The sequence below is a fragment of the Bombus vancouverensis genome, chromosome 5 (assembly GCF_051014615.1).
Source record: "Bombus vancouverensis nearcticus chromosome 5, iyBomVanc1_principal, whole genome shotgun sequence".
Taxonomy (NCBI): Eukaryota; Metazoa; Arthropoda; class Insecta; order Hymenoptera; family Apidae; genus Bombus; species Bombus vancouverensis.
Window position 1 is genome coordinate 16,373,068 of NC_134915.1, and position 18,588 is coordinate 16,391,655.

The 18,588-nt window shown below is 40.3% G+C and overlaps 1 protein-coding gene across 4 annotated transcripts in view; it reads right to left on the reverse strand.

Annotated features, from left to right (window-relative positions):
* Nucleotides 1–18,588, reverse strand: part of Appl (amyloid-beta-like protein) — a 50,343-nt gene that overhangs the window by 6,566 nt on the left and 25,189 nt on the right. For 3 of the 4 annotated variants that reach the window (XM_033337681.2, XM_033337683.2, XM_076618402.1), the window contains 8 exons: nucleotides 16,325–16,378; nucleotides 15,286–15,417; nucleotides 12,527–12,653; nucleotides 8,396–8,486; nucleotides 7,519–7,649; nucleotides 1,345–1,570; nucleotides 523–733; nucleotides 7–189 (listed from right to left, as the gene is read on the reverse strand). In XM_033337681.2, the coding sequence (XP_033193572.1) occupies nucleotides 7–189; nucleotides 523–733; nucleotides 1,345–1,570; nucleotides 7,519–7,649; nucleotides 8,396–8,486; nucleotides 12,527–12,653; nucleotides 15,286–15,417; nucleotides 16,325–16,378 (1,155 nt within the window). The remainder of the gene's footprint in view (nucleotides 1–6; nucleotides 190–522; nucleotides 734–1,344; nucleotides 1,571–7,518; nucleotides 7,650–8,395; nucleotides 8,487–12,526; nucleotides 12,654–15,285; nucleotides 15,418–16,324; nucleotides 16,379–18,588) is intronic. The other variant, XM_033337682.2, reaches the window with a different exon arrangement.

Below are 18,588 nucleotides of genomic sequence, written 5' to 3' on the forward strand. Positions count from 1 at the left end.
ACGTACTTGTACTCTTTGTTGATGCATAGCGCTCAACTGATGTTTCTCCGCGGCACCGCTCTCTTCCAGAGCAGCAACGGTTTCCTGGAATCGCGCGGTCATCCATCGTTTGAAAGCATCAGCTGCGACCGGGTCATGGGCACGAATGTCTTGATATTTCTCTTCGAGATCACTCCAGTCCTTCATCACCTGAAAACGTTGTAGCACAAAGATTTCGACACTAGTGTCCCGCGAGATAATAGCTATCTCTGGAAAGTCGACCTCTTATTTTTCTCTGTCCTCCGTAATAGCTGTCTCTCGAAACTGTTTATTTCCTCATTCGATAAATTTACATCATTCGTGATTCAACGAAAGCGAAGAAGCAAAAACAAGAAAAATTGAATGAAAGCAAAAGTGAATAACGGAGTGAACAAGAATGAAAATAAAAAAAAAAGAAGGAAATGACAATAATATCGTTTGGTTTATTCAAGGAAAAATGAATGAATGAAAAGCGAAAGCTAGGTGGTAACAACACCTGCTTACTTTCGTTACTTTCTCCTTGTGCACCTCTTCCAGCCTCATTTGTGCTTGCTTGTAGCTCTGGTGCTCGGAACGAGGATCGAAATGAGTCAGATACGGATCCGGTGTGCTCTGCGATTGAGAGGACTGTTGTGTGCTGGTGCTAACTGGCAACGGCATCGCGGTCACGTCCTGTTTCGGTTTCTCCGTGGTTGAAACTGTCGTTGACAATCGACTGTACAGAATGTGCATACATCTCTCGTTAGTAAATGAACGTTATATTATTCACGATTATGCGATAATCACGTAGATTTATTGGTCAAATTTAATGGTATTAAGTAGATGGGTAATTATTCATTTTTAATCGAAAGTAGGTAATTTCTAAATAGTGTCCTTGAGGATTTTGTTCCACCTGCAACGACCAACACGTATAACTATATATACAGGGTGGTTGGTAGCTGGTGGTGTAAGCGGAAAGGGGGTGATTCTACGCGGAAAAAGAAGTCGAAAATATAGAATAAAAATTTTTTTTTTAATTTTCCATCGAGACAACGATCTACAGTGAGATCCGTTATAACGAGACGCGATAAAGTGCACGCGTACCGAGCCAAAATTCAAAGTCGATTTTCTCGAAAACAAAGTCTCGAACGAAAAATGTTTATTCTATATTTTCGACTTCTTTTTTCGCGTAGAATCACCCCTTTTCCGCTTGTACCACCAGTTACCAACCACCCTGTATATATCGAATACTTGATGTTAAGTGAACACGGGATGTAACTGATCCCTATCGATTAAAATTATATTTAATATTTATGAGTTGAACTTGCAGGTTCGATGCAAATTTACCTCGTCGTGGTGTCGTAATTGTAATCGTCGAGATATTCTTCGTCGCTCTCGTCATCGTCGGGTTGATCGCTAAGCACGTCCTCGGGATCAGCTTCAGAGTCATCTTCGTCATCTGCGTCGGTGTCCAGGCCATCGTCATCTTCGAGATCATCCTCGTCCTCGTCGAGATCTTCGTCCATACCCTTGGGAATCGGCAGGTCGATCGGTTTCTTGGCTTTCATATTTTCTGCAAATTACACGTAAATGTAAATAATATTTTACCGAGATCAGACAGACCAAGTTCTGTCCGCTGTTTCGAGAAAACTCTTCTGATATTTCAAATTATCCATCCTTCTATCTCAAACGATTAACCAGTTAGCTGTTTCCGACGAGTATACTCGTCACGAAGAAGCGGCAACGTTTCGCGTTACGACGAGCCCTGTCGATAATAAAATTCAAAAATAAAACGGTTTATTCTTTTTCCAACTCTATTTTCTGTAATTCTATCGCAACAGCCACGCACACTCTGTGTTCGACGAGTATACTCGTCGTCGCTCGTTTCTTGCCACGCGTTTTAGGTACGCGTTTCTCAAAGTTTTCAAAGAGATCGCAACAGCTAACTGGTTGACTAAGATCGAGAGGTCTATGAAAATTCTTTATTCGATGTCGAAACAGAGTGAAACTGCCGTTTTCGGTAAATTCTTTGCGAAAGAGAAATAGCAAATCGGTCGAAACAACTTATTTGCCGAAAGCGTCATTTGACTTCGTTTCAAGTTAAATCTTTGCACATCCACCTGACACAGGCTGACACGTATGCAGTGAGACGAAAATCCTTTCCATTCACCGACATCCTTTCAACGAGGATTTAAATTCGTATTACGCGACGCATAAAGAAAAATTTGAATCCCGCTCGGCAAAACGACAGAGACAGAAAGACAGAGACAGAAAGATAGAGAGAGAGAGAAAGAGAGTCACGGAATTAATTTGCATAGCTAACATAAAAGCTGCCGATAGTACTACACGGAGAACGAATGCAAATTGCAGGGGAGGTACAGGCCGCGAGGATCGCGCATTTCGAAATCCGCCTGTCCGTTGCATCTCCGGCGAGGCGATGTTTTCCCGCGACTCGCGTCCCTTTTCCACCGTGAAAAACTCTAATTTGTCTCTGTTATGTTGAAGAGGACAGCCGTCTTGACTAACTAGGTTCTCGAGATGTCCCATTCTCCGAGAATAGACACGCTGATGAGCTGACTTCTCGAGTTCTGCAAAGGCAGACAAAAGCTTCGCCCGTCGTATCCTCGCCGCTATCCTTTTATCTGGGTCACGTGGCGGTTGTGTTGGCACTTTTTCCATCGAGAATATCGTCCGGCTATTGCACGAACGTATCGACGTATCGTCGTTGATCGAACCCGCCCCCGGAGGGGACACTCATCCGCAAGTTTCCAACGACGAAGGAAGGAAATATCAAGATTTGACCGACGATATACCGAAAAGAAACAGGGGGACCGACGATCAACCCCTCCAGCCGACCTATACCGAGGGCTTTCCACGTATTTTCACGGACACAGAGGGAAAGAACGCTTTGCCAGTTCGTCCGTGAAAATCGCCGCCGTTGAAAACCGTGCACAGCTGGACGCTCGGCTCTCTTAAAAATAGCGGCATAAACAAAATGTGCAAACAAGTAGCTCGTCACCGCTACCTGTCGTCCCCTACCAGTCTTCCGCGAGTAGAAGAATTTGACGATAGGAAAGTTGGACGTGTCGCCGAACTGGCCGTATAATTTCAGATAAGGTAATTTTAAGGGAAGATACGTAAACGAGAAACGTGGACACGTTGAACATTTGCTGGCATTGCTTGCCGCTTCGAACACCGATTCTTATATTAAAGGAATACTCTCCAGGTCTCTGAACAAGTATACCTTCTATACAATATTTTATAATATTCTTTATTAAGTAGAATATATAATTTAAGAGATTGGAGAATATAATCTACGAAATCGCTAACCGGTCTTTTACTTATTTTATCAGATTTAATCATCACCCTTTTCTTTAATTCAACTTTTCATCTTCCTCGCGGTTACAACCCTCTGAGAAATTCTAAGCTCTGAAACCCCTAAACTTCTACCTTCTTTCCACCGGCCAATGTAGAAAATAAATGATTATTTTCCATTCTCCGACTGATTCTTTCTCTTGTTATACGATAGAATCACCTCCCTCTCTCTTTCTCTCTCTCTCTCCTCCTCCTCCTCTTCTTCGTGATTCAGACTTCGTCACAAGCTTGTCAACACGGCGTACATAATAAACCCGGCTAAAGCACCACCCTACGAGCGGTGGTTGGTCGACGATGGTTGCGGTGGCGGAGGTTGGAATTTCGTCGGTGATTCATCGGTCATTCCTATTGATCAGTAAGCTCGAGGGTGGAAAGCCAAGGGGACGTGTCGCGAATCAAGCCAGCAGACAGTGCGGCTACGATGGATAAGCGTATTGGCTGCAGTTTATTAGCTACACACGTACGGCAGGCATATCGGCATCGTGTATTGAAAAGAAAAGATGCGCAGGAACGGGCAAAACCATAGTATTACGTTGCGCAGTCGTCGGGAACGTCGACGGCCGTTATTGATTGCACGAGCGAGTAAGATAGAAGCGGCAAGGGTAAACTACCCCGTGGAGAAACGGAGAGGGTGAATCGAAGTGTACCCACTTTCTTAATGCACTCTCTTCTCTCTCTCTCTCTCTCTCTCTTCATCACCTTCTTTCACCGTTTCTTCCTTTCTCTCTCTCTCTTTCTCGTTTTCAAGCTGCCCGAACGACGCTCGATCGCAAATAGAGCACAAAGTAGCGATGCGATCAAGTTCAACGTGTACGTTACCGTTGATAAGTAAACTGCGGATGTTTATGTAAACTCAGATTTTCATGAACGTAATTGGAAATATGCAGCTTACAGTCAATCGCGAAAGTCTATGTACATAGACGTCCATTAAATACGAAATACTCGAGTAAAAAGGCTGGTTCTAAGGAATTTTCACATTGGCTGACGTACAGTGGCTCGCGAAAGTATTTCAACTTGAAGATTAATATACGGTACGAACAATGGTGTTCAGCGTGCGATTTTAGCGACGAAGATACAGCATCGATAAATATTTCGGCTCGCTGGTACAGCGTATAATTGGCCGCTCGAATCTAATTTTCCGACGTACTTGAGCTCGTGGCTTGCACGAAGCTCGCTATCAGACGGCTGTTCGCGATCAATATCGAGCGAGAAACGAACAGACGCGGGTTTTAATTATTAAATTAATTTGCGTTATTAGAACGTTTAATTCTTATTAAATCGTCCTTCTCTTTCTCGTCGTTCATTCGCTTCTCGGGTACGTCGTGCTTTCTAAACGGTTCGCACGTCACAGGCACGTTTTCCAAACGTTAAGTCTCCTTTGTCACTTCGTTAAAAGCTTACATACATTGATGATCAACGAGGAGAATCGTTGAAACGATTCAATGGTATTACGAGGTTCCATGAATTCCGGAATGGTATCGCTCGACGTGCGAAGAAGGGGCCCGATTTAAAGCGAGAATGAAACGCGAAAGAACGACGAAGAACGCGTTTTTCGCAGTAACGCCGATACTATTTACTCAAATAGATGAATCGGGCTACGTAATATTTTCCATCGTTTTGCGCGTAGATCGGATTACAATAACACGTTTTCCTTTTCAGCGATCAAACGTCGGGCCGCGAGTTTCACTCCTACGTTGTTCGAAACACGCGAGTCGTGAGAATGAATCGATAATTACATACACGCAGACACGAAATAAGGCCAACATGTTTTACCGAGTTTACATCGTAAGCAGGATCGATCGTTGTTCGAATCAATTTTTATTTCGATAATTATTCGAACAGACGAACTATCCGATATCTTTATTCGCGAAAACCTGGTTTTTCGTCATTTGCGATCGAAGTTTGCTACAAGTATCGGTATCGGCGAGGACGAATTATTTAACTTCGACTCTGCTTCACTTTATATTCATAGCTACGTTTTCCAATAATAATCATGCAACGAGCTACTGTGAGTTGCAACGACAACAACAGAGCGTGCAAAATACAAAGTATCTACTATTATCGTCTATATACATCTGAAACATGTTGCAATGCACGGATCGAGTTCTAGATTTCACGATACAACTTACGGTTGAGACGGTAAGACGAATTTCAATAGGAAGATGACGAGTAGGGAAACGTACGAAATAGGCTTTTGTTCATTTTCTGGCTTTTTATGTGTTAATCGATAAATTCGCTGGATTTCGACAAATATCTCTGACGCTAAGATAATCGTTTTCTTCTGGCATCGAACAGCGGGATTTTTGAACAAGACATGGTCGAATACGAGGACGATCTACGAAGCTTTACGATGCAAGTCTTCTAAAAGCAGTTAAATCGACGAATTGTCGAAACTTTCGACTAGTCGGAAATATATAATTATCTGTGTAAGTTTCGAAGAGACTGGAAAACGAACGTTTCACTGCGAAAGCAAATAAAAAGACAATTTCACACGATGGGATTACAGGAATGGACAACGTAGGATTAATCGGCAATGGGCTAGATTTTAACGAAAATTAGAAAAAGAAAATAGAAAATGTAATTTACTGTCAAAAAATATCGCTTCATGAAATTCGTTTAATCTGCCGTACGAAATGTTTCCAGCGCGATTCTGTTTCCGGTAAAATTGCAACAATGTGAATAATCACATTCATCCGCTGTATAATCAGATTACGTTTTTCATCGATATGCGCGAAGCAAACACTGTTAATTATTTTAGTTATCGCAAACATTGTTTTTTTTTTTGTAAAAACGTATGTGAGATCCATGTTGCAGAAAAAATGGAATATAAAATTTAAAACAAATGGCTGTAGCAAAATTTTTGATAAAATATGGCCAATCGTCGAGAGTTTATGGAAAGGCGAACAGGATTTATGGAAATTCCATCACGTTGAAACCACGCGTTTTTCATTCGGTAAAAGAGCTTCGAGAGGGACGTAAATCTATCGAAAATATAAAGTGTTCAGGGCGATCTTCCATAAATCGACTAGATATTCTTACGAAAAAATTCGTGAATTTAAGATCGACCATAACGATGAGCCAATCTTCTCCTCGTTTTTCCCTGATTTATTCGCTTATCATCGTTTTCTTTCCTCCTTTTCTTTTTTTTTTTTTTTTCAATTTCTCGTACAAAAGGGGCTACTCGTCGTTCCCGAAATTCGAACTGATATCGTCGATATCGCGACTGATACGCCAGAAAACGTGTGTGCGTTAGCGGAAATGTAATAAATAACGGATTCGACGTTGCAATATGCAATAAGGTACGAAAATAAAATTCCGACAATAGACTACAGCGAAACCCTATTTATCTGAATTCATCGGTGAACAAATAATTCACGTACCGCGGTTCATATTATAACACGGTAGTTGAATTTTCTCCATCACCTATCGCTTTGCATTTACGTAATAGGAGTTCATATTCGGACAGGCGAAGTGAACCGGCAAAGTTCGTTTAACTTGAAACTTCCAAACGTTCCGTATAACGCGAACAACGCGCTCGTAAAATGCGTCTACGAGTATTCGAATGCTTTCACGATCTTGTACACGATATATCAGGCGAAGTCGGCGGTTTCGAAGTATAATATTCCCAATAAAATTTCTTAACGTCTTCTCGTCGGAACTTTGTACAAGTCGACTTCGGGACACGCATCGAAGGATTTCAGAATGTATTTTCACATTCGACAGAATCAAATGTCGTAACTTAAAATCGGATACGTGCATTGTGTCTCATTTCAGTGCATACAGGCGGTGTAACCCATTCGCTGCTACTGCGATACGATTATTTTATCACTGGAATTGGGTTTCTTCCCCACGCGTCACCTCTAGCTTTAAGTAATAATTACAGTCTCCAATCGCGTCATCATTCGTTGCATCGTTTAACGTGTCGAAACAAAATGACATTGTTAAAAACAAAACTTTGTTAAGGAAGGATACAACGCAACGGAATTGCAACTAAATATCGCCAATTATATCGTTGCGTTGGACGCAACGGGTGCGTCGGTAACAGCGAATGCATTAAGAGGCTACACTGTTCAACACAGAGATGAAGAAAGTCGTCGATGAATGAACGTGAATGATGATATGAGAGAATGTACGTACGTTACGTACCTTTGAGGTGTTTCGGGCAGCACACGAATTCCACGCCAGAGAACAGCGATATTCCACAGGGCAACAACATCGCGAAGCTCCTCAGGTTCATATTCCTCTCTCTGCATGTGTCGGCTGCGGTCGCGTTCCACCTGAAACGGAAGATTCCCGGATTATGTTCCCAGTTTCTGTTCCTTTCAGCGAATTACGAGCTTGCGTTTCGCAGAATTGCGTTATATATTCCGGTTTGCAAGATTCTATTCGCTTCTTCCAACGGGGCGCTTTCCATAGGACACGTTCTTCGGTCTATCGTTAGACAGTGGATATCGATGGATTTTCCAGAATTCCAAGGCTGCAAAAATCTACAGAACGCACGTGCGCGAAAATGTATAAAATATCGAAAATAGAGGCGCCTATTGATAATATTCGATAGACGAAACGAATTTTGTTCGCTCCTTAGATTCATAAAAACATAAAGCTGCGCGAACGTCCACGGTGCAACTATCGCGACGCACCTGGAGCATCGCCTTGAATCAGCAGAGTCAGTCGCAACGTCATCTCCCTCTGCTGATTTTGATTAAGCATCGAACAAACGTAAACGTTCGTCTGCTTATTATTATAGACCGTGGATTTTTATTCGACGAAGGAACGTTTAATGGACTAAACCGAGCGTGTGAGCAAACACGAAGCCATCTGAAAATTCCGGTGGGATTAGCTGCGGTCACCTAACGAGGCAGCAGGTACCTTATTTCAAAGGCAACTAGAAATTATTATCGAACTGGGAACCCCGATGAAGCGTATGGTCGTGGAGGATAGGGTTACGCGGTGGCGGACACGTAAATCGATACGCCGGCGTTGGCTCGTCATCGACGAGACGCTCGCTCGTTGGCTCGCTTACCTGTGAGATTCCCAGCATTTCGTCTGATTGTGAAGGTGGTCGAACAGGCAACCTTCCGGCACGAGCAACGCGTCGCTTTGGAACGGTCCCTCTGAAAAGGAGAACGTGTCGATGTGAATAAAAGCGAAGGGAAAAGGTCGGGTACTGTGGCATGGACACGCCTATATTTATCGTTGAAAGAGACACGAGGCAGAGATCGCGTCACATGGTGATGCACGTACAGGTCCATAGCTGTCTACTCAACCCCTTAACGAGAGCCACTCTGGCGCTACGACGCGGCACAACTCCACTCGACACGACTCGCAGGAATCGATACGGCAGAAACTGCAAATCAGAGTGACTCGCTTCGGGGGTGTAAACTTGTATACGGCATCCTAAGACTGCGGTCAGAATTCGCTTGGGATTACGTTTCGTACTCTATACCAGCAGGTGTTTACGACGTGTACGAAGTCATGGGAACAGTTTGATTATTAACAACTTGGTTGTTACAGGCTGCGTCCACTGAAAGTTACACAGTCGCTCGTGAAAGTTTACATAAATCAATCGAATTTCGTGTACGCGAATTAGCAATGAAACTAGAAACGCTTTTCGTCGCAACATTTATATTTACGTATTCGATACTCGTTATACGACATTCCATTATTGCAAAGAAATCGACTTTCGCATTTATGAAGAAATTCTGCCTCTTTGGAGTTGTCTACTTTACGAACCGTACCAATTTTTGTACCTTTAACGCTTTCGCTTGTTAGATATTCGAAATGGACGATGGAGATGTTTCAGATGAAGAGAGTTCAAGTTTAATAAATTTACGTAATTTGTGGAAGAATTCAGAATTCTGCCTCTCTGGGGTTGTTCATTTTACGAACCACACAAATTTTTGTATTTTTAACGCTTTCGCTTAGATACTCGCAATGGACGATGGAAATGTTTCAGATGAAGAGAGTTCAAGCTCAATAAATTTACGTAATTTGTAGAAGAATTCAGAATTCTGCCTCTCTGGGGTTGTCCGTTTTACGAACCGTACCAATTTTTGTACTTTTAACGCTTTCGTTTGTTAGATACTCGCAATGGACGATGGAGATGTTTCAGATGAAGAGAGTTCAAGTTTAATAAATTTACGTAGTTTGTGGAAGGATTCAGAATTTGTAGATTTCTTGTTAGTCGCGTTACGAGGCGAAAACTCCATCGAATTTATAAATAGCTAGTATCTCGTACGCACGGCGAAGTTAAATCATTTTTGCTGAAATTACTGTTCCTTATTAAAATCGAAGAAAAAGGAGTTACATTTTTATTGAAAAAACTTAGGAAACGCTTACAACAGCAGCCAATTTATAACCCAAGTTGTTTCATCTATGAATAAATGCTGCGAGTTATTACATTTTTTTTTTTTTTTTTTACACAAACAGAATGAAACGCAAAAGGAATAAATAAATGATTTTGAAACGTTTCGCAAAAATTGTACAACGAGGTTTTAATACAATTTTAATACCGAAAACGTCAAACGTTTAAATTGCGTTTCATTCGTCGTTCGGAATTTATAAATGCGCCGGCATGAACGTAAATTTATAACAGCAACAGAATTTGCAAGCTCGAAAAATGCAGCGATACCTTTTTTTACGCTATTTTTTAAAAATCCATCGTTGCGGAGATGTTGCGCGAAAAAGGAAAAAGTTGAAATTTAAACATTGAAAAGTTCACAATGACCAGAAGGATACTTCACAGGGGCTGTTTGTAAATTTTATCTCTTTCTCGTAGTCGTTTTATCAGCTTCGAGTAGAGATTCTATAGAGGAACGTTGTGACGTGTAGTGCGATATTTTTTTATTACGGGCCATTCTATCGTTTTATTATACCCGTGTGCGAGCCCGTGATTCGACAAGCGCCCCGTGAATCTCCAATTTTTATACGCCTGGTCTACAGTCGTACGTTAAAGCTAAACGATTCGTCGATCATCTAAAATTCAAATATCAAAAACATCTTGGACAACTTGAACCTCGTTGAATTCTATTTTAACGTGGAAACCTGTTAAGCGGAATAAAATTTCCTATTTAATAAGGGAATAAAAAATCCCTGCTCCCAATTACCAAGCTCGGTAGCATGACTGAAATATTTCTTGTTGCACGAATTAAACGATCCTCGAGGAAATCTGTTATTACGATGATACGGCAATGGGACGCCCGATTAGCATGGACGAAGTCGAGAAAAGTATATTAACGGTTATAAGCGTTTGTTAAGATCGCCAAGAAGATTTAAATTATCGGGAAACTGGGCGAGAGGAGGGGATTTGAATTTTAAAACGAATATATTAGCCGGATCGCATCGATGCAATGCCTGCGAGACACCGGGAAAATGGAAAATGGAAAATGGAAAATAAACACGGATAAAGATCTTATCCTAACGGGATGATTATTATGAGCGTGAAGTCGGAAATATTTGCGCGTCGCAGCAATTTTCATATCGACCGAACCGAGTCTCTTTAAATTCGCAGAATTAATAAGCGGAGAGAGAAATTGAGAGATAACGATCTAAGGGAAATATCATTTCTTAACAACATATATTATACAGGATGTGACAAATGTGGCAAACTTTATCGTTGTATCCTGTGCCATGTAATGCTTAATTTTAAAAGATATGGAACAGAGATATGAAATTTTGTTTACTTGTAGACTGTGAAATCTGTTATACAAAAGTTATTATAAACGCCAGAGGCAGATAGTCCTTTATTATTTCGTACTTTTGTTATAACGCTTTTAATTAAGAATTTCTGGAACCATGTTTGTACGACAATTTATCTTTTGTTTTTATTCGCGGTATACGCTGACAGATATTTTACAGAGAAAATCCAGGACATCCTGTGTACGCGTGATCCTATTCAACGAACGCTTTATTTCATCCGGATCTATTTAACCTATTTCTTTTCACTTCCTTATGAATGCCACGTCGCAAAGCAAAGGCAATATACATATAGTCGGCTAATCATATTTATTAACGAGAATACACGTTCAGTTGACGCGAGAATAGAGCAACAAACCATGTTTTCGCTATAGCTAATAAACGTACGCAGGTAAACTTTAGCACAGATACGCTTCATACATATTTAAATTCGAATTCATAAATTTCACATGGAATGCAATAACTTTGGAAAAAAGAGCAGAGGTGGAGAAAACAGGAGCTTTCTTTAAATTTGCTTGAGATATGCATAAAAGTAATATCAGCGGTGTTACAAAATGGTTATTGGGACATGCAAATGTTTTTCATTGCACAATTTTTCTGTTGCAAAAAAATATACAAGTGTCAAGAGTAAAAAGTAATATCATACGTTGGCACACTAAATCGTCGAACGTATCTTTGAATACATTTTTAGTCAGTAGCAGTAGGCGATTTTATATTTTCAACGGAGATCTTCTCACCGCGTTAGGTGTCTGGCTGCCATTTAAATATTCAGCTTTTTATCTACGCTTTTACCAAACGCAAATAGTAAAAGCACGTGTTTACTAATCGTCCGTGTACACTTTTTCCCATTGAAATTGGCAAGCTAACATACTAATTTCTCGCTTTCGCTTCAACGCGTTAACGACTGCTCTCGACAGACGTTTACGCTAACGCGTAGAAATAGGAATTATAAACGCGACCTTTTCTTAATTGGTACCGTTAAGTTACACGGTAGATGATCATTCAGCTTAGATCAGAGTCGAGTTTCCTAAAATCTAGGATATTCAATTTCAATTTCTATTCTGCGTCTTCGTCAATGCCACTGATAGAGCCTTCATAACTTACAGAATACACGGTAGGATCAGATAAATAAAAAATCGTGCTAATCGAAATTGTAATCTTTTATGTCGTTCGTCGCAATCAGACTCTCTCAGAGGCAATGCTTCGAACAAAAAAGAAAAAAAGAAAGAGAGAGAATCCTTTGTTCCATATTTTAGATTCAACGTTGCACCAGAAATCGCTTCGCGTACATACATCTGCATATTCAAATTCCACCTTTACGTCAAAATTCCATTCTTTATTGACTTAGAAAGCCACGTCGACTCCGTTAAAGCGAAACGAGCTGCTAAAGTTAAATGAAAACTGAAACACTGTCCATCCAGATCACTTATCAGAGAGCAATTCTGATGCTAATACGTACCGAGACATCTGTACGGCTTGACCCAACGTGACAATTTGCATTTAGTTCTGCCTGGCTTGCACCAGCCGTTAACCCTCACGTAATGAGACGATTCCACGATATTGGTGATGTCTCTCTTCGGATAAGCCTAGAAATACAAATACCGATTATGCTATGTAACTTTCTATCCGAAATAATTCCATATTTCGTTAGAGCTACAACGATCGCATTCGTCATAGTTGCATTGATAAAACTCGAAACCAATCTGAAAATGTATATGCAAGTTACAAGATATTTAGCAGAAAAATAGGCAGAGAATTAATATGTAGAGCGAATCGCCACGAGGGACGTACAACAAACGTAAAAATGGTCCCATCGAACGAACGATTGATTGTTCAAGTACTCTTGTCGTCTCTATGAAACATATACTTGCGCTAAATATTTTCTAGCTTCTGTACACGTGTATCTATATCTTTCTTACAAATTTATTTCAACTTCACCTATACGATCACGTGAAGTTAATCACAGCCTGTGATTAATAAATTTTCAAAATGCTTCGTACAACGCACATGATAATTCGCGGCAAACCCTTAAAAATATTCTAAAACTCTCGTAAGTCGTTATATCGTTGAACAATTTTTGCCCGATTATACCCACAGGATATACGAACAAAGTTTGGCTGTTAAACCTTGCAACTCTCTGTACATCATAAATTAATAAATATGAATAAATTACGGATAATCGTTGGCACGTAACATCCCTGTAGTTTGACCCAGATAATCGTGGTTCACCTACGACCTACTAGTAGCCATTTGAGAATTCTTATTCCGAGCCCTGTTTATATATCTTTTTTCTTTTTTCTTTCAATTTTTCATTATAATTAACGTAAGTGCATTTACTACCGCGTTCCGTTTCGATCGACGAAATTATACGACAGGCGAAATTATCGTGCCTTTCACTCGATAACACGGCCGTGCGTCGACGACAGCAGAGAGAGGTGGTTGCCTCGCGGATATCGAAACTGCAGTGCGCTCGTTTCCGTAAATTAACAACCGGTACGCACACAACGAATAAATTCGCGCATCCCTTCGTAGATTGGAAGTGGATGATAGGATACAAACGTCCGAATCGTTTCAATAAACGAGTCCTACTGAATTTAATTTAACTGTTTGGAAATCAGAGGAAGTTTCTATGACAATTTCAAATTATCTTTAGGTAATTAACTCGAGGCGATATATTTTAAGTTTGTATCAGGTTGTGACGAAAGCTTCTTTGTAAGGAAATAATAGATGCACAATATTTTTTCCTTTATATTATTTTACTGAATTATATGCGACTATAACCATTTAGTTCTATTACGATAAAGATCACAACAATATTGGGTTTCATGTTTGTGTAAGAATTGCATTGTTGCAGAAGACGTGTCTGTAAAAGAAAGACGCTTTTGGGACAACCACTAATATTAATTTAAAGATTGGAAATTCTAATTGCGCGAAATTTGTAATCTAAATTAAGGGAAGATCGTAAATTTCGTTCGATCATAGATTACATATTTTATATACAGGGTGGTTGGTAAAAAGAAGTCGAAAATATAGAATAAATATTTTTTTTTAATTTTTCCATCGAGACAACGATCTACAGTGAGATCCGTTATAACGAGACGTAATAACGTGCACGCGTACCGAGCGAAAATTCAAAGTCGATTTTCTAGAAAACAAAGCCTCGAACGAAAAATTTTTATTCCATATTTTCGACTTCTTTTTTCGCGTAGAATCACCCCCTTTCCGCATGTACCACCAGTTACCAACCACCCTGTATATATATAATAGAAGAAATTTTATACAGCCGATACAAAGTATTAAATATTCGGACAAAACCACGTAACTCGAGTGTGGATTGTACGGAAGTATGTAGTTGGATTGCTGGCGAAAGTTTGAAAACATTCTCGCCGAATTATTTAAACAGCTTCGGACATTCGAAGAACGTGCTTGATATACTTTAAACAATAATTCAAATTACGTAATTTCCAACTACTCGAGAAGCAAGGTTAACTTCTGATATATTAAACTATTCTACATATTAATTTTAGCAAACCCACAATCGAGTTCTATCTTCATGGGAAGGGGTCGAAATTGATGACCTATTTACTCCAAAACTACGGAAACAATTCCCTGGCAAATTTGGCCGAGCACTCTGCCAATATCGAACAAATTCAATATATGATCTTCCGTGATCTTCTATGAGAATGATTACGTATGAAGTAAGAAGTTCTTCAGAATTAGGCGAATAATTTATAATAGAACGAATGTTGCTCTTGTAATTTAATTATCTTCTACCTATAGTATCAAGTAAATTTAATATATCATCTTTCGTAACCTTTCAGAAAGATGATTACGTAAGAAACAAGAAGTTCTTGAAATATTGACGAGTAATTTATAATAAAACGAGTGTTGTTCATCTAATTTAATTATCTTCTATCTACGATATTAAGCAAATTTAATACACGATATTCCGTAATCTTATAGAAGAAAAATCATTACATATAAAGTAAAAAGTTGTTCAAAAGTTTACGAGTAATTTATAAGAAAACGAGCGTTGTTCTTCTAATGTAATTATCTTGCAGAAACTTCAAACATTTCGAACGATCTCATCCACGGTCTTAACGTTAGCTCTAGCTGCTCGAGTCTACTGGAAAGGTTGAAAATCACGAGTATAAATCGAATCATTTATCAGGCTGAATGTAAACGTCGACAGAGACGAACAACGTTCCACGAACTTACCTTCTTGCAATATTCGAGAATCTCTAGCTTATCCGTCATGCAGCTCTTCTTGTCGGCGGATGAGACCCAACGTCCCTGTTCGCCCATGTGCTGCGCCAGGTACACCTCTCCGGCCTCGCATAACGTAGCAACCTGAATGCATAGCGTTCGCATAAACACTCGTCGTCACCTTTTTCTACTCGTCTGAAAATTCTTTGACGCTACAACCGGCTACTTTCGGCGATAAGTTTCACTCTGGGGTGGACAAGTCCCCTTAGGAATTTACAAAACGCGAAAAATCGTTACAGCGTTAAAGTTATTCCTCTGACCAGTGAGCTGTTCTCGACGAGTATACTGGCCACGAAGAAACGACAATATTTCGTGTTACGACGAGTATACTCGTCACGCGTAAAAGGTAGCCACAATTTCCTGTGTAAATCGCAGTTCAGTAATCGCAGCAAATTGCAATAATAAAATTTCTTAAAAGTCGTTTCTCCGTCTGACGAGTATAATCGTCACGCGTAAAAGGTAGCCTCAATTTCCTGTGTAAATCGCAGTTCAGTAATCGCAGCAAATTGCAATAATAAAATTTCTTAAAAGTCGTTTCTCCGTCTGACGAGTATACTCGTCGTCGCTTACTTTTCCCTACGAATTTTAAGTACGCGCTTTTCAAACAACCTCGCAACAGCCGACTGGTCAATTGCCTCGCTTATCGCTATTTTCAAAAGCTAAAATACATCTCGTATCTCGTATTTCTATTCCCTTCTTTACCTCTTTCGTGCACGCGGACCTTAGGACGATTTTAACTTGAAGGGAATCGCGCGTGGCTAGAAAATCGAATATTTCGTCAGGCAGCGGACTGGATTTCGCGAGTTACGTAACGTTGAAGACTGGCGAAAATGGGATGAATGGAAGGGACGCGTATTGGAATGGAAGAGATTTCAGACATCTCGTGTGTGCGACGGTGGGGATTTCGTCGCGATGCAAAATCGCTGAGTGGCACGCGGCCTTGATGACATTCGTAAGGAAAAGGAAGCGTACATTTTCAAGTGGTACTCACTTGCGGCTCTGATCTTCCTCCAGCGGGTGCCAACTCGAGCCTCTCCGACACCGCCTGCAATGCAGAAAACATGGATAAATTCAACTGGCGTAAAACTGTACGGTAGCCAAGAATTTATAGCGACCCCGCGGATATTTTCGCGTATTTCATTCATAAAACTTTTTCTATCGACCTCGGACAATTTCAGGATCGCGTTACGCAAGTACAGTCAGGCACAAGACTCTACGTCTACGTCGCTCGAGTGTAAGACCTTGTAACGTGACTTACCTGAATGAAGTTTATGACTAATTATTTTATATTTATCTTATACGAAGTTTATGGCTAATGACTAATTATTAAAATCTTTGAAAGTAATTGAATTCAATTTCTAACTCTTTGGTCGTCGAATTAATAATACAGTGTACGAAGAAAAGGTACAAGATGAAAGAATCGGATCAATCTTTGGGAAATTTAGTTTCTGTTGAAAAAGAAAAAGCGAATACGTGTGATAATAATCGTATTCTTTGTTTCTCACTCATAATAGATATTATTCTAAAATTATCGATGCCTGCGAGAACAAATATTTAAATCTTCGAACTGCGCAGTTCTCGATAAAATATCGACGTTTAAACAACTCGGTTAATCTTTAAAGTTTGCTAAAGCTATTGATATAGTCGCCGAGTTTCATCCCCGCTTTAAATCTTGCAAAAGTGAGGTTTTATCAAAAGAAAAAAGAAATCAGCCAACTTTCCTCTTCGTACCATTAAAATTTATCGATTCGATTTATGCGTGGCAAATATTATTTTCCTTAATGAGAAGTAAAATTTGCGCGATGCGAGAAACGATTAATTACGTCGGTTATCGGAAACCAAATATTTCCTTGATCAAACTCATTAATACGGATTGCTTCTTGGTAATATCATCCCCGCGTAATTCGCAGAACACTTTTCGAAGAACATTCTTCTAAAAACATTTCATGTTCCCGTAAAAACCTCTTAGGAAATTGAATGAATTCTTACAACGAGTAATTTCAATTCAATCTCTTTAGTCCTTCGTTTAACGTTTATCACGCTGCCCTATTTTTCGTCCATCAAAGCCGAAGATCCTTAAATTTGTATCATCAACTACGACGAGTACCTAGAAACATAGGAAAAGCAATTTGTTCCTAGGTGATTTCTCAAACAGAGGATACGAGACTTGTCGATCCAAGATTAGTTCCAATTTTCAAGATTCGTTCTCACGATCCGAGATTAACCCTACAAAGTTAATAGGAAATAAAATAAATACGAATTAGAACAAGTTACAAATTCGATGGTTTCCCAGCGATTTATTTTTCGCCCTGCATTTATGCTACTCGTTCCGACTTTCTCGAGTTCTAAATATATTCTTATCCAAAAATTCAAATATTTGCGTCAAGCAAATTTTACATTCCACCTCCGCTAACGATCGACCACCATAGCGTGCAACGTAAATCGATACAAGCGAGCCGTCTATCCGTGCGCGGAATTCGATAAACCATCCAGAGTCCAATAACCAAGCAATCTCCTTAAAATACCCTCACCCCATCGACAAAGAACCACCCTTTCCAAGTACCAATCTTGGAGCAGTCGCTCGTCGAATCTCCTAAAAATACTCCTATACAGTGCAAACAATAAGCGTCTCCAACTCAGCGTGCAATCACGCCACTTCCGGCCTACCTAATCCCTAAACCGTTTAAACGGGCTCCCGAGCAATTCGTCCAGCCTTTCGCCGATATAATGGGCGACCATCGTCGAAAGGCAGAACTTCGCCTCGATCCAAACAAGCGAACAACGAAGGGGAATTAGATCCCGGCCGTAATCGCCTCTGCGGACCTTGTATCGTTGATTTAGTCATCTCACCTCGGTTAATGACGTATTAATGGGCTATTGAGCGAGGATATAAGGGTCCCAGAGTAGCAGCGTAGAATAGTAGCATTGTACCGACGAGCCAGCCACGTGACTGTTAGGAAGAACCACGAGCTTTAGACTTGGCGCGAATGAGAGTTAAGATTCGCGACTGATTCTCGCTATTGTCGCGTCTCTGCGATTCTTCGGCCGTCGTCGAGATTCATTTTATTTCCTTGCTATCGAGCAACAAGTGCTTACAGAGATTTACAGAGTTTAGGTGTCACGTGCGAGTCCCTGCACGAGCGAACACGAACGATTTAACTGTTTTTGGATTTCATCAGAGCAACTTCTTACACTGCGGTTTAATAAAAAGGTGTGGATCCGAGGCAACGCGTTTGAGGATTTCTGACGATACGA